Below are 25407 nucleotides of genomic sequence, written 5' to 3'. Positions count from 1 at the left end.
CTTTTACACAGTTACACAGTGGTGACCTTATGCACTTGTTGGTTATCTTGAATAATTGTGTTATTTGCAGTTATGTCATCTCAACTTTTGGGTGTATAGCCTTTAATTTGAAAAGGAATTTGTTGTATTCTCAGAAATGAAGTTGGGATGAGATTTAAAATTTCTCCAGTTCTTCAAGCTTTAAATTGGATCCCGAGGGAGACAATTCCATTGCATATTATAGGCTATGCCTTCATGTTTCTGATGTTAGCTGATTTTAAATGCAAATGGTATAATCATTTTGCTGAAAGAAAATAACTGTGATATGTAAGTTTGGGAGAGCAGTTGGAGACTGCAATTATGTGTATAACTAAATTCATCCATATGTTTTTTGTTCTTTGGCTTCTTTGACTATTTTTATATTGTGAGACAAAACAGCAAGCCTGGGAGCATGATGGAGATGGAGCTTTGGCTCCTATATATTGACAGAAAAGTGAGATGTATGTTGAGAGCAGCCCGGGCTGTAGCGCAGGTGGGAGAGCAAGCCAGCTACAATTAACTGCAATGAATCACTCTGACCAGGAGGTCATGAGTTCGAGGCCCGCTCGGAGCCTATATTTGTCTTGTCTTTGTTCTATGTTAAAAGGCATTGAATGTTTGCCTATATGTGTAATGTGATCCGCCCTGAGTCCCCTTCAGGGTGAGAAGGGCGGAATATAAATGCTGTAAATAAAATAAATAAATAATTATATTTTGCAAAGAGTTTAGGGGAGATTCAAAAAACGTACTGTAGGGTTTCTTAATGGCATGGTGTATCCCTCTTTAAGTGTATAGCTTTGTTTCTTTTATTTATTCTTTCATTTATATTAATGCATTGTAAATAAATAAATGTTGTAGCCTAATGCTCAGACCACTACACTACTATTTAAATAAATTGAGATAGCATGGTATAATGATTTGAGGGTTGGACTATGACTCTGGAAACCAGGGTTTGATTCCCCACTTGGTCATGCTTGGGCAAGTTACCCTCTCTGACTCGGAAACCACCACGAGAGGTTCACTATAATTTAGAAATGCCTTAAAGTCTTACAGCAACAACAAATTTTAGTACAAATTATGTACTGAATGGTAGCTATTCCCTTGATTTGTCTTTCTAACCTGACGTGTCCGCTGGGCCCAATACCCACACATCTTCCAGCCACCATGGGTGAGAATTGTGTCAGCTGGGGTGATGAGAGTTGTAGTCAAATAACGCCCAGGGACCAATAAATTGGGTTGCACTGCAGTAGACTGTAAGCTCTGGGGAGAACAATGCATACTGAGGATGCTTCAAAATGAACAACAATTTCCTTATATGTTGCATCTAGAGCATTTCTGAAAAATGTTGGGATCCTGAAAAATTGGGCAACAGTTAAAGTTTTTTTAACATCATCTAGTGTTCAGCAATGGAACTCTCTGCCTTGGAGTGCGGTGGAAACTCCTTCCTTGGAAGTTTTTAAACAGAGGCTGGATGGCCATCTGTCAGGGGTACTTCGTGTTTTTCCTGCATGGTGGGGGATTGTACCAGATGGCCCATATGGTCTCTTCCAACTTTATTATTCTATGATTCGATTATTCTAGTGGCTGTTTTAGATATTTATATGAATCGTTTGTGAAGTGTTTATAGTGGACTCTGCAGAAGATGCTTTAGCTGTACTTCATAGAAAGGAAATCTGCCTGTTCAAGAAGCCCTGCAAATGCTGATTTGTTATCAGTAAATGTTTGATTTTTATATCTATTTTATATAATAATATACCTGGGGTTGTGTAAAAAATTATCAGGCCAAAAGATGTCCTGAGTGAAAAAGTTTAAGAAGCCCTGCTCTAGAAAAGATTTGTAACAATGAGTTCTGGAAAAAAGGGTTGGTTTCAGCGAGGAGCAAGTAGAACTGTGCTCACACAAAGGACCTTCTTCTGGATTGTCCTCTTTCTCTTCCACCTTCATGTCTCTTAAAGCCCTTAGAAACAATCCTTTGGAATAGTATTTGCTCAAGCTTTGCAAGCTGTTGTGGAACAGGGGAATTCTAACAACTCAGCAAAGGTAATCTTAGACATGTGAAGGTGTCTTTCCACATATAAAAGACATATCTGTATCCAAGACAATGATTATAGGAGAAAAAAAAGAAATGCATTCCAGCCAAAATTTGAGGGATGTTTGCTTTTGCCTGAACTTATTAGAAAGACCAAGATTGTGCCCAGTTCTCTCTGCTATGAAAACTACAGGCAGTCCCCAAGTTACAAAATATCCGACATAAAATGACTCTTAGTTAAGAATGGGGGTGAGACAACAGGAAGTAAAATTCACTTCTGAAAGAGTTATCATGGGGAAAAAGTGTCTCCACTGAAGTTTTTATCACCAATCCTTGTTTCCACAACAAGCCAAATGTTTCAAAATCCAATTATCACAAGGACAGAAAGTGAGGGGAAATCTTCTGAACAGGAGCACAGATGGCAAAACAAACACCACAAGGGTCTTAACTCTTCCCTATGCTATCCAACACTTGCACATATATAAATATTTGGCTGGAGTTACACTTAAAAATGTACCTGTTCTGACTTACAAACAAATTCAACTTAAGAACAAACCTTGTTTGTAACTTGGGGATTGCCTGTAATTGAGTATAAACTATTTCATCACTTTGAACTTACGACGTGTCTGCACTTTAGAATTAATTTGATACCACTTGAACTGTCATTGCTCAGTGCTATGAAATTCGGGAAATTGGCAGAGAAGGTGAAAAACCTTGTAAAACTATGGCTCCTATGATTCCATAAGCATCAAGTCATGCCAGTTAAATTGGTGTCAAACTGCATTCATTACACAGTGTAGCTACACCCTTAGTTTGCAACACATGAAGCAAATTGAGAACAAGGGAAATTAAAAAAAAACTAGGACATTTTGAAAGCAGCTGAAAAAGTGTGATGACTGAATATTAAGAGGGATTGTTCCTGTCAAAATGGAACAATTGGAAGGTATAGTTGAGTATGATGCTCAAATATGACAGAACCTTGGGTATTGGATTTTATAACTAGAAAAGATTTTTTCCGATTCTCCACAATTATTTTTGAGTCTCTTTGTAAATATTAATGAGTGAAGCACAGTGCTGAGACAGATAAAACTCAATATCCATTTATCACCAGCATAGATCCACAATCGGAACAAGAGAGGTAGCTAGCATAACCACAAAGAATCGGATTCCAGTGCTATAATTCCCTTATTAAATTCAAGGGATTAGATATATACTTCAAGGATGGGTTTCTCAGAGGACTGAAAGCAGATCTGCTGGAAATTATCAATGTGCTAAATAAATACTTCATACATATTTTATGCCATCCCGTTTTTTTCAAAAAAGGAGAGTAAAAAAAAGGAGAGGCATGTATAGCCTGTAGGCACTAAATGAGAAACAGCCGTAGAATAAAATTAAATTTTCAGTGTCCTGAAAGATTCCATCCAATTATAAAGTGAACATTTTGAAAACTTTTACATTTCTAATAAGGTCTGAGCAGCTAAAGGAAAGCTGAATTAATCACATCCGTTTCAATTTTCTATCTCCACTGACTGCATTCGACCAACACTACAGTTTGCTTGTCTTAATAGCAAAACGCAGAAATGGTACAGAATTGTTAAATGATATTTAGCTTCATTCTCAAACCATTGTTTCTGAGCCAAAGCGATCAACATTTTTAATCCACTTTTGTGTAGCAGGGAAATAGACCATGAAACCAATTTGCAAAACTGTCTTCTGAGCACAATTTAGTTGAAGAACATAAAAAAGGGAAAAGTACTGGCAAATAACAGTAACCAAGTCTGAAGCATTCTCCTTACGAATCACTTTGCTCTGCACCGGAGTCACTGGGACCTGCATAATGGATGTGTACTTGCGTCCACATTTGTTGCTCACAGATTTCAAATGTTCTTCTCAAGGAAATAATTGGAAGTGAGGATATTGCATACACTGTGGCACTCAAAGGGGATCTTTTCTTACTAGTAGTAAATTATGATGCCTCCTTTTCCTTCCATCAGCTTTTGGGGCAGTGTTTAGGGTGGCCCTCTGCCCCACTTTGTAGAGAATAGCTGTGTAGCTGTCCACGACTTTAAAGGGCCATTTTTGTGGGCCACATTGTTTCTTTGCTTTCAGGTGGCCTCTTTCTATCACTTTCTCGTGTTAAAAAAGGAATTCCTGCACATAAAATGGTAAAATTTCTCCTCATATCTCCAACAAGGCAATTTGCAATTTTTCTGGGAGTGTAGTGTGGAGTACAACCTAGCAAAGACTTGTAGTGAGCTAATGTGTCCCCCTGGTCTTCTACAGTTGTGTTCCCTGCTGTCTGTGAAAGTATTTTCTGTGTGTATTCCAAATATAATTTATACAAACAAAAAAGGATAAGTAAATAAATCAACATACATTGCATTCAAGTGCAGATTCTTAGGTAAGTAAAACAGCTCCATCTAACACAAGAAATGATGTTAGAACTGATAAATCCCCAAGGGTTGCAAAAGACATAGTATTTAGGAAAAAATAACTCTTAAGGGATATGATAATTTCATTTTGTAAAAACACAGCTTGTAGAAAATACACACCAATTTTCTTGCCATGTTCTTTTGAGGAATTCTGATTCTATGGTGGAACACCTTGATATAAGGCTGCCTCAAGTACAAAAATTTCTAGAAACTTACAATTCTAGTTTTTGCAACATACAGCCATGGGATGGACACGTCTAGTTACTAGGGGAGGATTCTTGAGAATGAAGTGTGAGTCAGAGTTCTACAGTTGAGAAATAGACTGAGTAAAGACCCAATAGTCATCTTATTGCAATGTGTGAAAACATATGTTCACAAGATAAAATAATCTTATGTTTGCAATTTGGCTTTATTGGCTTTCTATGAAAGGTCCCCCCAAAGCTTAGGCAGACTCTGCACATTGAAAAGTAGTATGTGGTAGCCCATTTATCAAGGATGGTTTCTGTACCAAATCTTACAGCCAAAACATTTTCCACAGCTATGCTCTTATTTTTCTTTGTCAACAGTCTCAAATGAAATTCATTCCATGAATCAGAGGAAGCAGATTTAGTCCATGAAAGTTTACCAACCTTGTCATCTCAGTTGGTCTGCAAAGTGCTACAAGATCCCTATGCATATCAATATTCCAGACTAACATGCCAATATCTTTAGATTTCAAAGAAGTTAATGCTTTCATTTCAAAATGAGATATGGAGACCAAAGCTGTCCTTTTCTATCTACCACATTGTACCAGTTCCCCTTTTTCCCTGACAAGAAGCTGGAAAACCATTCTCACCTAGGTAGATACACCTCCACCTTCTGCTTCTTCACAGAAGTTGCCCATTCCTCAATCAACTGGGCTTTGACCAGAGGTTCCAGTGTGACTAGTGGAACTTCCTGTCTGGAAAGAACAATCATCATACTGATCTCATCTCCCTCGTATGGTATTTCCAGAACTTGATAGATGCCACCTGCTTCATTGGAACCATCACTGAATTCCCCTAAAAGAAAATAATTTTATTTTTAATCTATTGTTAAATTCATATGCTATCTTAACCCAGAATATGAAAAGACACCAAAGCAAAAACTATACAATGGTTTATTCTTTTGAATTATATATGTCTTGCAATTTTTCCCATTGTTTTCATTGTGTATGGTAGTTCAAAAGGATCTAGGAGTCATAGTAGACCACAAGCTGAACATGAATCAACAGTGTAACACAGCAGCTAATATCCAATGAGATTCTAGGCTGTATCTACAGGACATAGTGTCTACATCCAGGGAAGTAACAGTACCACACCATTCTGCTTTGGCCAGACCTTAGCTGGAATACTATATCCAATTCTAGGCACCACAATTCCTTAAAAAAAATGACAAACTGGGATGAGTCCAGAGAAGGGTGATCAAAATAGTAAAGAGTTCAAAAACTTTGCTCTATGAGGAGCAGATTAGGGAGCTGGGTATGTTTAACCTGGAGAAGAGAAGGTTAAGACATGACATGATAGTTGTTTTTTAAATATTTGAAAGGAAGTCATGTTGAAGATGGAGCAAGGACACAGGCCATTGGATTCAAACTAAAGAAAAATAATAATAATAATAAATTTATTCTTATATCCCGCCCCTTCTCCCCGAGGGGACTCGGGGCGGCTCACAGCAATAGTAAAAACAGTGACAATTACACATTGTAAAATCAAACATGAAAAACAATCATACAATCAAAACACACATCACATGTTAAAAACAAGGAGGTAAAACAGTTCTGGGCCGAAATAGAGGGCTACATGAAGAAGGTAGCTTCGTAGCAGAAGTGCTCGACAAGGTATCAATAATCATGGAAGGACACTCTCTAATTAAATTAAAAGGGCAGACAAATCAACCCCCAAGAATTAGTCATCGAAGGCCCTCTGGAAAAGCCAGGTTTTAAGGCTTTTTCGAAAGGCAAGGAGGGTGGGGGCCTGTCTAATCTCCCTCGGGAGTGAGTTCCAAAGGCGGGGGGCCACAGCGGAGAAGGCCCTCTCTCTCGTCCCCACCAACCGCAACTGCGAAGAACTTCCTAACAGTAAGAACTGTTTGACTGTGCCTAGAATTTTTTGGAGGTTTTGAACAGAGACTGGATAGCTGTCTGTTGATGCTTTGATTAGATTTTTTTTTGTATTTTGTATTTTTGACTACGATGTGGTATATGTTGAACGGCATCGAATGGCTGCCGTATGTTAGCCACTCTGAGTCCCTCAACGAGGGAGAGAGGGTGGTGTATAAAACAAAGTAAATAAATAAAAATAAATTGATTGTGTATTCTTGTATGCAAGAGGGTTAAGGGTAGATGCCCTTTGTGGTATCTGACACTATGATTTGGTGGAGAGAGACTAGAGTGAAATTGAGAATTGTTGTTCTGATAATTGGTGCACAGTGACAGCATCATTTCCTAGGAATTCTAGAGGACCTAGGGGAGATCCCAGAGAATGCAGGCTTCATTGTTCATAAGCTATTGGAATACAACCAACGAAAATCCTCAGCTTTCCCCAGCACCCCAGCCACTACGTGACCACGGGGGTGAGTGAGTAGAAAAGCCATGAGGAGGAGATAGACTTGTGGGGAAAATGCTTCAGGAATTGTCCTATCATGGCTCCTTCAATATTAAAAAGGCTCCTTTTCATGTCCACTCCCCTAGTCTTCAAATATTCTTTCAATCCCAAGTGCAGACATTTAAGTATGGCTTTTATGTCATTTGAATCCAAACAATTTGTTCCATTTCAGAGGTGAAGCCCAGCAATTCTTTTTGTGCACTACAGCACTTGAACCTGAAAAACTGTGAGAAGAAAACAAAACATAAGGTCAAATGTGAAATTGAACAGGTCTGATTCTGGATGAATGGCTGCCTGAGTGACAAGCAAAAGGGAGGTAATGAAAACTATAAATAATAGGAAACATATACATAGTGCTTTCAAGAGTTCAAAGTGATCCATCCACATGTTATTGTTATATGTGTTTGCATCCATCCCATCTGATGGAGACCCTACCATAGGATTTTCTTGACAAGGTATATTCATTGTGCAATATCCAAATTGTTGGGACCAGAAATGTTTGGGATTTTGGATTCTACAATTTTGGAATACAGTGCCTGTATTTGCATATGCATACATCATGAGATGTCTCGGAGATGGGACACAAGCTAAATGTGGAATTACTATATGTTTCATGCACATTTTATCCACATAGCCTGAAAGTAATTTTATACATTTTTTTATTATTTTGTACATGAAACCCAAAGATGTCACTGTTTTAGATTCCCATATGGACAATTTTTGGAGTACCTTGAATTCCAGATTTCTGGATAAGGCATATGCAATCTGCATAATGAGAAAAATCCTTGGTAATTTGTTCGAAAAGTTTAAAATCCTTAATTTACTTTTAAAGAAAGAATGAAGGTGATAAAATGATTTTTTCCTTTGACTAACAGTTAAAATATAGTTAAAATATAGATGAAGTGTAACAATTTAACTCATTAGGGGAGAAGTAGAAACTTAGAAATTATATAACCTGAAAAACATGAGTAAGAAGTCAAACAATATTGTAGTGTAGTCATAGTATAATTTGTATTGTTTTTTATTTTTGTTTATTTTTGTTGTTTGTGCTGTGATTATTATAGCCTATTGTGTATTGTAGCTTTGTTTGGTATATTCTAGTTTTATATAAAAATCAAATAAAAATGATTTTTACAAAAGAAGACGAAAGAGAAGAGCTTGTCTAATGCCATCTACTGAGTCCAGGCAGAAGCAAACTTCCAGTTTTTTGGGGTCCTTTCACACTATGCAATTTTAGTGCTCTATTTCATTTCAATTGCTATGGCAACTTCTCATAGAATCCCATAATTTGTAGTTAGTGAATTGGGAGAGATCTCTGCCTGAGAATTCTAGGTTTCCCTCCCAAGACTACAAATCCCAGATCTCCATAAGCTGGAACAACAACAGTTACAGTGAAATCATAGTGTTATAACTAAGTAATGTGAAAATAGTGTGATTGGCCACAGAATAGTTCCCAAGGAATTGAGCAAGAGATGCTACTGATATCATGTATGAATTGGCATGAAGTGCTGAAGGGAACAGTGTACACCAGTGAACTCCTGCTAAAATCCTAGTCTGTAGTTAGACAGTTAGAGAGAAAGAATGACTCGTTCACTTACCATAATAAAACTCTCCCTGCTGATACATCATTGGAATTTGCACTTCACTTTCATCATCCTTAGTGAAAGAGAACGTTCTTGTGTTTTCTGGCCTGAACTGAGACTTCCAATTTCCCTTAAAGTAGATTGCATTCACGAGGGCCAAGTGTGTAAGAGCACCAAAATCCCTTGCTGACACAAAATCTTTGATCATGTCTGTCAGATGAAAGCAGAGAGAAAAAGCACATCAATTGGCATGTCTAATTGGACATTTAAAGCAAAGATTACCCAGCCTGCAAAAAGCAAGAAAACAAAAACAACTTAAAAGCAATATATAATATATTCAATTGAGAAATTCCTTTTTAGATCCCCACATTAAACTGTCAAGAGTCTGGGCGGTGAAAGAAATTATTGTAGGCAGACCAAGCCATAGAATAAGTAGTTATACCAGTCAATCATTTTCTGAAATATCATCATTAATACAACAAAACTTAACCTAAGCTAAGCAACTAAACTCTAATTGCTACTTAAAGTCTCTGTCATGGACAATTAAATTTGGAGAGCTAAGATTGAAGAGCTCAGCCATAGCTATCAATAAGGATATTAGATTGAAGAGCCCAGATACTTTGTGTCTGTATCTGGATATGTTATAGGTACAGGCCCTGATTTGCCCAAATCACACTGTTTCACAGCCTCCTTTGAAAGTGGTACTCTGTATCCTGAAGGAATCAAGTGACTGATGGAATTTAATGCTTCTGCTTAGAAAAATCACTTTCTTAGACTCTACTGTTGCTGTTGTGTGTCTTAATGTGTCTTAAACAGAGGCTGGATGACCATCTGCCAGGGATATTTTGATTGTGCTTTTCCTGCATGGCAGGGGGTTGGATTAGATGGCCCAGGTGGTTCTCTTCCAACGCTATTATTCTATGATTCTATATTGTTTTTTACTTATTTTGATCCTACCATGGGATTTTGGGGGGCTGGGTATGGGATTCAAATCCTGATCTCCAGAATTATAGCCCCGTGCTCTAACCACTACACCACAATGTCTCCCCTTGCTTAGACTGTATCTCCCACAATTTCCCAGTGAGCATGGCTACTGGAATTTTACAAGCTCTTTTCCATTGACCCTCAAATGTACATACAATGCTAGCTTTGCCCCTTCAGTCTGTAAATGAAGGTCACAAAAGATCGGCCCAGCCCAGGAACCTGGCAGATGGTCTTTGAAACCATGTTACTTGCCTCTAGTCTGCTGAATCCTTGCTTACCTGTCTGGAATTTGACTGGACAGATACCTACACTGCATTGGACTTCAATTATCTTCAGTGACTGAAGAGTTTCTCAGAATGGAGAGTTGAGGCTAGTATGTTTAATACCTACACATATGCAAGAAAGTGTGAATACAGGAATGCTTGCAAATGATTACAACTTTTTCCTGTGATTAGACTCTGAAAGTAGAATGCAGGTATAGTTGCATTTTGGGCTAATTTTTGAATGCCCGAGTGCAAAAAGGTGGCAGTGGCAACCAGGGTGGTACTGGTGCTCTTCGTTAGAATGAGCCTCAACTTGTCCATAGGTCATATCAAAATCCATCATTTACGGCCTCAAGCTTGCCCTCAACTTATCCACATGATCGACCTATACATGACTGTATAAAGTAAGTATTGGTTATTGTTTCTGTAAATTCCACTTTTAGAACTACTACCAGAAAGAGGATACCTTTTGTACATTTTCATTAGCATAACACTAGTCACAAACTTGCGCATCAGGCAAAACCTCTTTGTCTCATGATGAATCATTTTATTAAGAGTCTCCCATCCCCAAAGAATTTGAAAAACAATTTCACATAAGGCATACAGAACAGCAATATAAGATACACAGATAGAATGATGCCATTGGCTGGAGGCACTATGGGCTGGTTGCCACACACGATTTCATCACTCCATTTTACCTCGGCAATATCCCACAAGCTGTAAGGGTAATGACTTAGCAATAAACAGAGTAAACATCTCGGAATCTATTCCACTGACATTTACCCAAGAAAGGGATGATACATCTTGCATCTGTTCAAGTCATGAGAGGCTTGTTAGCCAAATGTAACAGCTGCTGTACCCACATTCCTAAACAAGTCACTCCAGTCAAAATCCACTGGCGATGCCAACCGGGAATGGCTTTACTTGCTTTTGTGGTATGATAATTTGGATTTTGGGATTCTGCACTGACAATGATAGATCAAATAAATGTATAAAATTTCATATATCTTCACAGATGAGATCCTGCATTTTACTTGGAATAATGCAAGTTGCAAATGTCTAAGAAACTATAATGGCCAGCTCTGACAGTGAAAATGAGGAGGAACTGGAAGGGCCAGCAGAGGAGATGGAGATCAGCAGTTCCCAGCAGGCAAATACAGTAGAACCAGCCAGTGAGGAGTTAAATATACTTCCAGTTTTAGAACACAGAAGGGAGCATGTAGTTTCTCACAGGTCTGCAATATTATTTTTGGACCTTAGTTATTATTTATCTTAGACCTGTTCCTGTAATTCTCCAACTTTGACTCTGGAAACTGAATAACTGATAAAGTCCAGACAGTTATTGTTTGGACTTTGTTCTTTGACTGTGGAATGCATGCCTTGGCTTTGTTGCATGGACCTCTGGCATTTGCCTTGTGAACTGTGCCTCTGATAATGCAACGCAAACACAACAAAAACCCTTGAGCCAAACAACCATGAGTACTCTAGTACAACCCTGTACATCTGTGTACATGCTTCATTTTCTTGTGTTGGTCCCTTTCATGAAAGAAAATGGGTGAAATAACAAAAGTCCCAGAGACCCACTTGTCCTCAGAAGATCCCATTCCTACATTGGCCCTGAATCCTCTTCCACAATCAGTACCAAGTCCCAGTCCTTACCAATAAAAACATAATAGTTGTCTTATCAAAATCCACATATAGTGAATACACTTTTATTAGTATCTCAAAAAAGGAGGTTGCATGGTCGGCTTTCAGATATTTCAGCTGTTAATTCCTGTGCAGAGAAAAATTAGAATGGATTATCCTTGTGGTCCCTTTACACTATTTGTTATACTATTTGTAAGATTTAGTCTTTTATCAAACTAGATATAAAAATATTGAGGGGGTATAGAAAAGAATGGACTTTCATGCTTCCCTTGCCTTTGTTATTCTTTTTTCCACTTGGTCTGATAAGAGTTCTGGATAACTTGAAACCTTTTACATTTTATGAAACTGATTCTAATAAATTTATGACCCATGTGTTTTATTCCTATGGATCTACATGGAACCTTTCTTTTCTTTGTTGTTGCTATTTTGGTATAGGAGAGCTGTATTTTAATTGTTTTAACTGTGCAATCCTATACATATCATTTGAAGTAATCTTCACTAGGTTCAGTGGACTATTTCCCAAGTAGAAGGACATAAGATTGGCTGACCAAATGGTCTGAGTCACATGAAAATACCAAAAGTGTGAGTTATAAAACTTTAACTTTCTGTGGCATCACCCTAAATCCACCCCACATTATTTATATTCTGCACTACTTTTGCTTTATGGTCTTTTAAATTCAGCTTTGTCACCTTCAGCACATTTACGTCTCCTACTCTCTTAAACAACACTGCTCATTCTCTCTTGCTACACCAGGAGCTGGAGACAGAACATCCATATGGTGATATCTATTATCTGCCTTTAAAATAAGCACTCAGCACTTCCCTTCTCTTGAAAAGTCTTTTGTATGGCTCCTTTAGACATTACCCACAGCTGAACCAGGTGCGAATAATGCCTCTGATTTACATTCTTCCCATGTTAACCTTGAATCTCTGCCTCCTCTTTCACTACTGCTGAGATTTAAGCTGTATGCTTTGTGTTGCTGCTATCTTTTCCTTGCAAGCTCTATAGGTCTCAAGATGAATGAAAGAACTATATTAAAATAGTGATTTGGTAGTTGAAAACTCAAAAATTGTGACAGGAATATGTTCATCATACTTGAGCATAGACCCATGCATTTTCACACATATAGAAAATGGAGAAATGTTATCTATATTACCCCTAATCTGCAGAATAAATAGATGCTTCTGAAATGTATTAAGACATAAATAGGCAGTAGTAGCCCACAGCAATCTGTATCTCTACATCTACTGAACAGAAATATCACCTTTGTGCCAGGTCAAGAAGCTATTTGGAAAAAGCATTAAAAGGTTAAAAGTATAGTCAAGTCAACTTTATTTGCATCCCGTCCCATCTCCCTTTTGGGGACTCAGGGAGGCTAGCAACATGGATGGCAGCCATTTGATGCCACACAAATACATAATAAAGTAAAAGCAAATAATCAAAATAACAATTTATCATAAGACACAATAGCCATCAACAAAACACAAGTTGCAATAACAATTAAAAATAGGATTACAGTAATAACCCAGATCAATGTGATGACTCATGGGCCATGTAGTCCCGTTCCTAGTGCTGTTGTGACAGATGAAGAGGAAAACTTGGGTTTTCCACCATTTCAGCCAGAAAGGGAACTTTCCCAGCCTGAATTAGAGCCCTTGCACCTGCAGGAGGTTTGTATTCCAGAAATCTGCCAAACAAGCCCTGAGTCAAAATCTCCCCCATTTTCTCGCCGTAATTATTATCTACAACAAAAAGGAGTTCAGCAGGCTAATCGCCGAAGCCTGAGAATCGCAGCAAAGCATTCTGATGATTAAGCCTGCTTCCATGAGAAAATTTAGGGAGTCATACATCTGGACACAGAGATTGACTTTCGTTTCTGGTTTCCCCAGAGAAGTGTTCTCTGGTGGGAAACGAGGCCCTATTTAGGTTCCTTGCCCCTTTTGGAATCTTGCGGAGTCAATTCGTCAGCTACTGGAGTAGCGTGTGTGGACAGCTACTCCGTTTCCAAGCCTCGTTCCTGTTTCCAAGCCTCGTTCCTGTTTCCAAGCCTTCGTTCCCAGCCTTGTTTACTTCCACGGATCTAGCCTTGCTTTCCGGACCTTGCCAAGTAAATTCCACGGATCTTGGTTTTGCTCCTCGTTTCTTGTTGCCTTGTTCAAGCCTTGTGTTCCAAGTATCAAGTTATTTCCTAGCCTTGCTCAAGTTTCATGGACTAAAGGACCTTGTCATCTCCCCTCACTTCGCTTGGCGAAGTGAGTGTTTCGGTTATTGGATTACAACTTTGGACCTTAATATTTCATATTGGACATTGTTTCTTTGGACTAATTTTGACCTTCCCTGAAAGGTCTACTCCTGAACTATTTCCTACACTTGCTTTTATTAACCTATATATTTCCTTAAATAAAGATATTAGTTAGATTCTGGCCTCTGTGTATGGTTATTGGTGCTCTGCAGCCTGGGTCATGACAATCAATAAATTAAAATCCATATCTGTCTTCAAAGACCTGTTGATAATCCATTCATTGTGTTGGAGCCAGATATTCAAATGTTTGATTCTCCATAAGCCTGGGAGCATGTGTATATTTTTAATTGTTTCCTGAAAGAGGATAGTGTGTGGACCATTTCAAGCTCCTTCAGGAGAGATTTCTAGACGTGGGGGGTGACTACAGAAAAGGCCCTCTCTCTCATCCCCACCAGCCAGATTTGGGATGGGGGTGGGATCGAGAGGAGGGCCTCGCTTGATGAAGGCAGTGACCAGACAATTTCATATGAGGAGAGGCGGGTGGTCAAGTAGTCTGGACCTAAACCATTTAGGGCTTTAAAGGTAACAACCAGCACTTTAAATTTCACATGGTAGCAAACTGGTAGCAAGTGGAGCTGCTGTTTGCTTCCTGTATGGCTCTCCAGTTAGTAACCTGGCCACAGATCTCTGGACCAGGTGAAGTTTCCGAGTGCTCTTTAAAGGCAGCTCCACACAGAGCGCATTGCAGTAATTCAATCGAGATGTAACTAGGGCATGTACTACCATGGCCAGATCTGGTGTCTCAAGGTATGAGCACAGCTGGCACACAAGTTTTAACTGTGTAAAGGCGCTCCTGGTCATTTATGACCTGAGGCTCAAATCCACCCCCAAGCTGCAAACCTGTGTCTTCAGGGGAAGTGTAACCTCATAAGGCACAGGCTGTATGCCTATACCCTGATCTGCCTTACGACTGACCAGGAATACCTCTGTCTTGTCAGGATTTAATATCAATCTGTTCACCCTCATCTAGTCCATTACTGTTGACAGATACCAATTCAGGATCAGAACGGAACCCTTGGAGTTTGATGGAAAGGAGTAATAGATTTGAGTGTCGTCTGCATAAATATGACACCGAATCCCAAGACTCTGGATGATCTCTCCCACCGGTTTAATGTAGATGTTAAATAGCATGGGTGACAGAATGGATCCCTCAGGAACCCCACAGACCACTGGCAGGGAGTTGAATGGGATTCACCCAGCACGATCTTCTGGGTTTGGTCCTCCAGGAAGGAATGAAGCTCCTGCAAAACAGTGCCTCCTAATCCCATCCTAGCAAGCTGACCCAGAAGGATACCATGCTCAATGGTATCGAACACCACTGAGAGGTCCAGGAGAACCAACAGGGTCACACTCCTCCATCCAGTTCTCTTCATAGATCATCTACCAAGGCGACCAATGCTGTTTCATTCCTGTGAAATGAAACCAGGTCTGAAACCAGACTGAAAGAGATCCAGATCAGTTTCTTCCAAGAATCTTTGGAGCTGAGAGGCCACCACCCTCTCTAGAGCCTTGCCCAAAAGGGGGAGATTTGAGACTGCTCAATAGTTATTCAATTCAGTGGGATTTAGCAATGGTTTCTTTAATAAAGGTTTTACTACAGCTGCCTTTAAGCTAATTGGCACTGAGCCTTTTGACAAGGAGATGTTCATCAGCACCTTCATCCACTTTGCCAGTGTCCCCCCCCCCCGCTAAAGAAACTCTTGCTGGTGTTTTTCTTCCTCTTGCCAACATTATCCATGAAATCATTTCAGTTTCTCTGAAAATATACTTTCTCTCATTTTTTGTAACAAAAGCTGTAAATAGGTGCATTTGGCTGAACTTTTTAAAACTCCTGACCTTGTGCAGTGTATTTTGTTTTATTTTCCCCATCTTTCAATGAGAACTTGAAGGTTTTGTTTTATTGGTTGTGAGCTCATCCTTTCATTGAAAATCACTCCCAGCTTTCAGCAGTTTTGCAAGTTCTTGGTTACAGTTCTGGAGTTTCATTTTTATATTTTTATATCCTCTACCAGCTCTTGCTAGAATTAAGGGATAAACTGGTAGCAAGGAACAGACTGGCAGAGAATTGGCCTAGGGGTTTTCTGGAAGAAATAGAACAGTAATTTCATTTTCCAGAACACAGTATTCTAAATAATATCATCCGATTTAGCACATTTAGTTTAAATAGTATGTTCAAACACATGCAAAGCTTTATGTGGAAATTGTTTTATTGGACTATTAAATAAAGCAAATAACATATACTTCCCTTATATTTAACAAAAACTACAACTGGAAGAAATCAATATTTTAAATGACACATATTTTAAAAGAAAAATAAGTTTAAAGTGCATTCGTTTACTAGCTGCCTTGGGTCCATATATTGGGAGAAAGTTGGAATAAAAAATAAAGTAAATGAAATGAAATGAAATAAATAAAAATAAATAATATATTGCTTTGGGCACTAGAGTTTGCCAATACTAAATTCAGAAAAATAGCTAGAAGTTCTTATCCTATGTTTATCCAATCTAGCAGACTGATTATGGTACAACAGCCCCAGATAAAAATTAAGACAAATAGATGGATAGATATATAGGTAGGAAAAATGCAATGTCAGAAAATTTCCATGCCACAAGATTCCCTTCCCCTAACTCTTGGTCTAACTGTATCCAAATTGTAATAGCACCTGCACTCAATCTTTGAATTTCTTCCAAACTTTGATAAACTAAACAAAATTGAATTGGGGCATCAATAACTAAATAGCTTCAACATTTAACAGTCTGATATTCCCAGTTGTCATTCTAAGAAACAAGCCTTTCAAATATATTGTATTGTAGCCAGGGCAATGACAGATTCCTTTGAATTTGGCATTTTAATTCTTGGTGTGTAGAAACATTAAACGATAACCACTGACAACAAAAGAAGGACTATTAAAATGCTGATACTTACTGTTTGTACGGTTCTCCACCCATCTATTGATGTAGCTGGCCACAGCAATGTTCTGACTGAAATCTACATCTTCAACTTCAGCATTAAAGTATTTTTTCATCAACTGCAAAAATTTGTCATTGACGTGATATCCCTTCTGTACACAGAGGGAGTTGGCAAGCTTTAAAATGTACTGGCTCTCCTCAGTGGTTGACATGTCAGAGAGCTCCTTCAAGAAGTTAAATTCTGCACCTGAAATGAGAGTTAGAATACAGAACTTGTCAAAATAATATATATATATATATATATATATATATATATATATATATATATACACACACACACACACACACACACACACACACACACACATACATACACACACACACACACACACACACACAGAGAGCTTAATATATCCTACTGTCTTTGCAGGGAAGAAGTACAGTAATATATTATATTGATAGAAAAGGTCACTACCAACCATTTTATAATAGGTATGTTTTTCTAAACCTTCAAATCACTTCCAACTTATGGTGAACCTAAGGTTGTATTGTTCTGAGAGTACCTTGAACCGTATGAAGATCAAACCAGTCCATACTCCAGGAAATAATGCCTGACTGCTCACTGGAGGGAAGGATATTAGAGGCAAGGATGAAGTACTTTGGCCACATCATGAGAAGACAGAAAAGCTTGGAGAAGAGAATAATGCTGGGGAAAATGGAAGGAAAAAGAAAGAGGGGCCAACCAAGGGCAAGGTGGATGGATGGTATCCTTGAAGTGACTGGCTTGACCTTGAAGGAACTGGGGGCGGTGACGGCTGACAGGAAGCTCTGGCGTCGGCTCTGGTCCATGAGGTCACGAAGAGTCGGAAGCGACTGGACAAATAAACAACAACAAAGGTTGTATTGACGAGAATTGTTGAGACGGGGTTGCCTTTCCCTTCTGACCCTCAATGGGTTTCCATGGCTGAGTGGGGATTTGAGCTTTGGTCTCCAAACATGTACTCCAATGCTCAAACCACTACATCATGCTGGCTCCCGTAATAGTTATGACTATTATTTAAATCCCTGGACATAGAAAAAATTATGAAAGGACTGCCACCCAATCCTTCCCACAACTCTTATGGACATCTGAAGCTCCATTTGAAGAGGAACTTGTCCCTTTGCAGGGCTAGGAAATGCTTGATGTGTGGGTTATGAACAGCTGCACAGAACATGCCTTTCCCAGGCACAAAACGAGGTTTGGAAGACACAGATATTTATGGTATAATTTTAGAAATAACTTCATGATATGTGGCTTACTGAAAATATTATATCTATCTATCTATCTATCTATTTATCTATCTATCTATCTATCTATCTATCTATCTATCTATCTATCTAAACCCAGGTTGTGTCCCAAAATGCCTTTATGGATCTCAACACAAAAAGCTTTCAACAGAAGAGAAATAAACAAAAAGAGAAAAGGGGTAAACTGTTTATTTATCAGAACCTTGCCTCAAGGGGGAATATAATAACAGTAACTAAAACGACAACATTTTTATTATAATCCAGAGACCCAGGAAAACTCTAAAAATAAAACAATTATATTCTAAAACATAGTAAAATCCCCCTGCCAAACTTTGTTTTACCAAAAAATGAAACTTGAGAAATCACAAATTACTTTCCAATTTTCTGAGTTTGTTGGAGAGGGCTAAGCAGCTTGCAGAAAATAGCTCTCAGGACTTTCAAAGTCGCCCATCCCTGCTTTAAAACTTTCTAGGTCACATTCTCTCTAGCTCTCAGTCTTCTATCCTCCTATCCAGAGTTGTTTCCCACAATCATATAGACCAGTGGTTCGCAACCTGTACGTCCCCAGATGTTTTGGCCTTCAACTCCCAGAAATCCTAACAGTCGGTAAACTAGCTGGGATTTCTGGGAGTTGTAGGCCAAAATACCTAGGGACCCACAGGTTGAGAACCACCACTATAGACAGTTGTTGTCCAAAACATAAACTTCTCCAAGCCCTGTAATACCCAAAAGATAAAAACAGCATGATTCCACTGTTGTTACTGTTGTTGTTTTAACTTATTTAAACCATAACACAATCTGATGCAGTTTCCAGTATGCAAGTATGAAGTAGAGGACTTGTTTGCTTGGCACAAATTTTAGCTAGATAGACAATCCATTGTTTTATTCTGCTCTGTACTCTTCTTACTTGTCTCAACTTTTTTTTGCCCTTATCTCTATAAATAGAACTTGTTCTAATTCAGACACTGGAGGTTGAATGTTTACTTGGGAACTGCCTAAGGTATATCTCCCAGGAGCCTAGTTGCTCAAGCAATCACTCCAAGGTTTTATCAACCTGGGAATTGCAGAATGGGTTGACTGACTGCAGTGAAGTGGGAGTTTGTGAAGTGATTCTTCCTCTCATATGACTATGATTTGTAAATAGCAGTGAAAACAAGTTATATACTGAGCCCTTAGTATGGTGAAGCCAAGAGTACTTCTCAACTCTCAGGTCAACCTACTGCTTCAAATGCCTTGTATTTGCATTAGGAAACATAAAAAGGCAAAGGGGAAAAAATAAAATTAATAGAATCATGCTCCAGCTTATTCCATCTGAATAGGTGGAAGGCCTTCTTGACATAATGTATTGCTACTATATCATATGCTAGATACATAAACTGAACATGGGGATAATGGTCAACCATAATGGTGTTTTATGAGCATTAGGGGTGCATGATCATGTTTTTTGTTGAAACAGACTATGGCTAGAATTTTGCCAGGTAATTATGAATTTGTTACCTAATATTAACACTCCCATGTGTTTTGGCTCAAGGGGAAGGTATTTCCTCTGAAAAGAGTTACCATTTTATCTCTACCCTAGTGGTACAGCAAAATCCTTTCTTGCCTTTCACAACCTGATGTTCTCCAGAAGTGAACTGCAACTGCCATGATGATGAATGGTCGTGGCGCTTGGTAATGATGGGACCTATTTATTTATTTATTTATTTATTACATCACTTCTACCCCGCCCTTCTCACCCATCAGGGGACTCAGGGCGGCTTACAGTATAACCATACACATTAAAAACAGTTGTCATCAAATTTAAAAATCCATCAAGATTAAAAATTACAATAAAATTAAGAATATCCATTAAAATATACATAATTATACATTTAAATATACATTTAAGGCGCTTTCCATGTTCATGTGGGGTCTGTCAGTAGGTCATATATTCTTATCTCATTTTTTTGCTGCTACTCATGCTCAAATGCCTGGTCCCATAACCACGTTTTTGTCCTCTTTCGGAAAGACAGGAGGGAGGGAGCCTGCCTGACTTCAATGGGGAGGGCGTTCCATAGGCGGGGAGCCACCACTGAAAAGGCCCTGTCTCTCGTCCCCGCCAGCCGCACCTGTGAGGCTGACGGGACCGCGAGCAGGGCCTCATCTGACGATCTTAAGCTTCGAGGTGGGTCGTAGCGGGAGACACGTTCGGACAGATAAGCTGGGCCGGAACCGTTTAGAGCTTTATAGGCTAAAGCCAGCACCTTGAATTGTGTTCGGTAGCTAATTGGCAGCCAGTGGAGCTGGCGTAACAGAGGAGTCTTACGCTCCCTGTACGCCGCCCCAGTTATTAACCTGGCAGCCTCCCGTTGGACTAATTGAAGCTTCCGAACAGTCTTCAAAGGCAGCCCCACGTAGAGTGCGTTGCAGTAGTCTAAACGAGATGTAATAAGGGCGTGTACCACCGTGGCCAAGTCCGGCTTCCCAAGGTACGGTCGCAGCTGGCGCACAAGTTTTAATTGTGCGAAGGCTCCCCTAGCCACCGCTGAGACCTGGGGCTCCAGGCTCAACGATGAGTCCAGGATCACCCCCAGACTGCGCACCTGCGCCTTCAGGGGGAGTGTGACCCCATCCAGCACAGGCTGTAACCCAGTACCCTGTTCAGCCTTTCGACTGACCAGGAGGACCTCTGTCTTGTCTGGATTCAATTTCAATTTGTTGGCCCTCATCCAGTCCGACACAGCGGCCAAGCACCGGTTCAGGACCTGGACAGCCTCCTTAGTGACAGGTGGGAAGGAGTGACAGAGCTGGACATCATCTGCGTACAGATGACACCGCACCCCGAAACTCCTGATGATCTCTCCCAGCGGCTTCATGTAGATGTTAAACAACATGGGAGATAACACAGAGCCCTGCGGGACCCCACAAGTCAACGGTTGTGGGGCCGAGCAGGCATCCCCCAATGACACCATCTGGGACCGACCCTCCAGGAATGAGTGGAGCCACTGCAAAACAGTACCTCCAAGTCCCATTCCCGCGAGGCGTCCCAGAAGGATACCGTGATCGACGGTATCGAAGGCTGCTGAGAGGTCCAGCAGAACCAGCAGGGACACACTCCCCCTGTCCAGTTCCCGGCGTAGATCATCGACTAAGGCGACCAAGGCTGTCTCAGTACCATGCCCCGGCCTAAAGCCAGACTGTGCCGGATCCAGAAAATCAGTGTCAACCAAGAAACCCTGGAGCTGCGAAGCAACCACATGTTCCAAGACCTTGCCCAAATAGGGGAGATTGGAAATAGGCCGAAAGTTTCCGAATTGAGTGGGATGCAATGATGGCTTTTTCAACAGCGGCTTGATCACAGCCATTTTTAGGCTCGCTGGAAACTTGCCCTCCCGAAGGGAGGCATTTACCACCACCTTCACCCACTCGGCCAAACCCCCTCTGGCTTCTCTCACCAGCCAGGATGGGCAGGGGTCTAGGATGCATGTGGTCGGTCTCGCCTCTCCCAGGATCTTGTCCACATCCTCGAGCTCAACCAATTGAAATGAATCCAACAAAACTGGACAAGCAGGTGCACTCGTTACATCCTCAGAGACTGCCGTTAATATGGTGTCAAAGTCGGAACGGATCAGAGCGACTTTGTCCGCAAAGAACCGAGCAAATGCTTCACAGCGGGCTGCCGAGTTATCAGGGCTCCCACCTTGATTGGTGGGAGTTAACAACCCTCTGATGACACGGAACAGCGCCGCCGGACGGTTCTGTGCGGACGCAATGTTGGCCGCAAGGTGGGCTCTCCTTGCAGCTTTGATTGCCGCGGCATATGCCCTAAGATAGGAGCCTAGCCGTGTTCGGTCTGACTCGTTATACCCTGATCGCCACACGCACTCTAGTTCCCTCTTCTTTCGCTTCATCGCTGCCAGCTCCTCAGTAAACCAAGGAGCTGGTTTAGCTCGGTTACTCGAGAGGGGACGCTCCGGAGCAATCGTGTCTATTGCCCTAGTCATCTCTCCATTCCAGAGAGAGACCAGAGCATCAACAGGATCACCTGCCGAGGAGGCGGGAAATTCCCCAAGAGTTGTCAGGAATCCTTCTGGATCCATAAGTCTCCTGGGGCGGACCATTTTAGGTCCACCACCCCTGCAGAGGTTGGGGGGCGCAGTAAGTCTAAACCTGATCAGGTGATGGTCGGTCCATGGCAACGGAGCGATGGTGAGCTCCTCCACACCGCCACCTTCCTCCCATCCCTGACAGAAGACCAAGTCCAGTGTGTGTCCCGCACTGTGGGTGGGGCCTGTTACTAATTGGGACAGCCCCATGGTTGCCATGGCGGCCATGAAGTCCTGAGCTGCACCTGAGAGGTTGGTCTCGGCATGGACATTGAAGTCCCCCAGCACTATGAGCCGCCGGGACTCCAACGCCAGGCCCGAGACCACCTCAGCTAGCTCAGGCAGGGAGACTGTAGTGCAGCGGGGTGGTCGGTACACTAACAGAATCCCTAATCTGTCCCGGTCTCCCACCCTCAGGTGGACACATTCAAACATGGTCGACTGAGGGACAGGGCACCTGGTCAGGGGGATGGAATCCTTATAGACCACCGCGACCCCACCTCCCCTCCCTCCAGATCTCGGCTGGTGCTGTACGGAATAACCCGGCGGGCAGAGCTGGGTGAGATTAACTCCTCCCATCTCGTCCAGCCAGGTCTCCGTAATACATGCCAGGTCTACATGCTCATCCAAAATGAGATCTTGGATGAAAGATGTTTTTCCGTTCACTGACCTGGCATTAAACAGCACCACCTTTAACCTGGAGGGACCGCCATCCTGGCTACCCAGATTAGCTATGTCAGGAGACCGTTTTGGAACTATTAATGTCCTACCAAAAACCCTAGGCCGAATTAAATGATTTGGTCTCCCTTTCCCGTATCTCCCCCTCCCAGACACCACCTCTATAGGGGCTCCCCACCCATCAGAACACCCTCCTCCCCTATCACACTGTCCTTTCCCTTTCTCTTCCCCTGGTCCAAACGATGTTATTTGGTTTACTAGTTTTCTGTTATAGATTGGCATCCTTTCACACCCATTCCCTTCCCCCACCCTGCAGTCCCCATAACCCTCCAGCCTCCCCCACCCCCCTCCAACAATACAAAGTGCAAATGCAGTTGTAAAGTGCAGAGGGTGCATGAGCAGCATAGGTATAGGGGTCTGAGCTGACTAAAGTGCAAGGCAGGCAGTGGGGATTATGATGGTGAACTAATTCAATATGGTGCAATATGGTATTATAAGGTGCCAGGGCAGGACCAATTAGAGATGATAGACTTAGTAAACTAGTCAGGGGGACCAGGCTTCACAGTGCATAATAGTTATTATAACAGCATTTAAAGATTGTTATAGCAGCAATATATAAATAATGAGTGGACCTCAGTAAGACAGACTCTTAGTTCAATAGCCAATGCTGGGGAAAGCGAGGAGGGCAGTAGGCCTGCAGCAAGAGACAGAATGATTTTAAAGTCAGTTCCTCTGCCTTCTTCTTCCTCCGGATGGCTTTGGAGTTTTAAAAGTCTTCCCTCCCTTCTTATGTCCACTCACCAGCGCTGGGAAAAAGGGAGGGGGGCAGTAGGCAAGGAGTCCAGAGGCAGCAACAGGCAGACTGGCAGACAGGCAGACATAGAGGGCACCAGGTCAGAGAAATCTGAGCATGAATTTATTGTATGTAATACTACAGATTAAATAGCAATGAATGGAGAAGAAACATCATTCTGAAGAAGAGGTGCAGCACAGCTCCATTTCTGTCTACTCAGGAATATGTCATACTGAATCCAATTGGATTTAAACCTATATAAACATGCCTAGGATTGCTATCTTTATTCATTGCGGAAAAGAAATAAAACATGATCAAAGAAATGCTGTTTAATTAAAAAAAATACATTACCATTTTTCAAACCTTCATATCCCATGGAGTGTCGGATTTCTTTCAAGGTGGAACCATGGGCTCCGAGTTCAATCATTCCCAGGGCAATTGCTATTCCCAATGGGGAGAAAATAATGTTTTCATCTTCCCCTGTAGCTCTCAGCTGATTGTAAACATTCACTGAAAAGTCTGCTATGGTTTCATCTGGAAAACTGGTACTAAAGGCTTCAGTTTTCAAAATAAGCAGAGACAGGAGTCCAAGGAATAACATCGTTGGAAGAGTTTCAGACCTGGAAAGAGAATAATTGACCTCTTTTAAACCTATATGTACATGGTGTAATTTTTTTTTCATATTATCAGTTTGATTAAAAAAACAAGACATTTTTATTGTTTACAGTATACAGCTATACCTCCTTGTGACCCTCCAGAACAATATGTACTTGTTGCAGATTACAGTAAATCAGAAAACCTCTCCTGGGGATCTATGTATGTATTAAATACCATGTATTCACAAACAAGACAAACATTTACTCTTAGTTATCTCACCTATTGCATTGCAGTCAAACATTAGATAGGAGTAAATATAGAATATAACTGTCTTAACAGTTCTTCTAAGGAAGAAAGCAAACCCTAGTGAAATAGACTAACAAATCCTGGTGGAATACACTAATGAAAGAATGCACTGTTAAGCTTTCACAAAATCTCATGCTTCTCAATCAGGCAAAAGTACAAGTAGTTAAGACATACCTGTGCCCGTTGCCTGTGCCCACAAACTCATATTTATCCTTTAATGAAACAGAATGGCATATTTGTGCTGAATTAGATTTTTCTCAACTTAAAATGGATGTAATAAGTAGTGCAAAGCAAAAACAAATGAAACTGAAAGTACTACAGCTATACTTTAGCAAAAGAAAGTTAAACAGTTGATCTAAGGTATGTTAGGTACATATTCTATATGTTAAAACATTGCAGGTTTAACAAAAAAAACTCATAAAGGAGGTATATGGTATTTCCTTTATACATCAACTTCAATCAATACCAATGAAATAATTTTGAAGTAAATATTTGATGGGCTTGAGTATTATATTTAAACCAGATATTCTGGAAAGATTTCCAGTTATTTTTCCAAAAAACACCCATCACTACATGAGAAAGAAGTTTACTGAGACCGCTCTGGGTCCCCTTGGGGGAGAAGGGTAGTATATAAAACAAACAAACAAACAAACAAATACTGGTGGCACTCATTTTAACTCTGTATACGTAGCAGTGCCTAGAGCAAACATTGGGTTATGTGGAATTAGATGTCATTTGAATCCCCCAGTTGCATTTCATTGCAACAATCACAATGCACCCAATTAACAATATCACTCTTCTATGGTCATGCCTTCTCAACACACACACACACACACACTATCCTTAAATTTCAGCTACTTACATGTACG

The 25407-nt window shown here is 40.6% G+C and overlaps 1 protein-coding gene and 2 long non-coding RNA genes across 3 annotated transcripts in view; 1 reads left to right on the top strand and 2 right to left on the bottom strand.

Moving 5' to 3' along the window:
- The window catches only part of LOC134297886 (uncharacterized), a 414859-nt gene that overhangs the window by 57817 nt on the left and 331635 nt on the right, over positions 1 to 25407 (bottom strand). The window lies entirely within an intron of this gene.
- serpini1 (serpin family I member 1) overlaps positions 1 to 25407 on the bottom strand; it is a 128485-nt gene that overhangs the window by 38538 nt on the left and 64540 nt on the right. The window contains exons 2-5 of the mRNA XM_062976740.1: positions 23987 to 24255; positions 16809 to 17039; positions 8702 to 8896; positions 5315 to 5519 (exon numbers count right to left, since the gene is read on the bottom strand). Coding sequence (XP_062832810.1) covers positions 5315 to 5519; positions 8702 to 8896; positions 16809 to 17039; positions 23987 to 24236 — 881 coding nt within the window. The 5' untranslated portion in view covers positions 24237 to 24255. The remainder of the gene's footprint in view (positions 1 to 5314; positions 5520 to 8701; positions 8897 to 16808; positions 17040 to 23986; positions 24256 to 25407) is intronic.
- The window catches only part of LOC134297887 (uncharacterized), a 127675-nt gene that overhangs the window by 69435 nt on the left and 32833 nt on the right, over positions 1 to 25407 (top strand). The window lies entirely within an intron of this gene.

Source organism: Anolis carolinensis, chromosome 3 (assembly GCF_035594765.1).
Source record: "Anolis carolinensis isolate JA03-04 chromosome 3, rAnoCar3.1.pri, whole genome shotgun sequence".
In the NCBI taxonomy this organism is placed as follows: Eukaryota; Metazoa; Chordata; class Lepidosauria; order Squamata; family Dactyloidae; genus Anolis; species Anolis carolinensis.
Note: the sequence above shows the minus strand (reverse complement) of the source record. Positions and strands in the feature narration are given on the sequence as shown.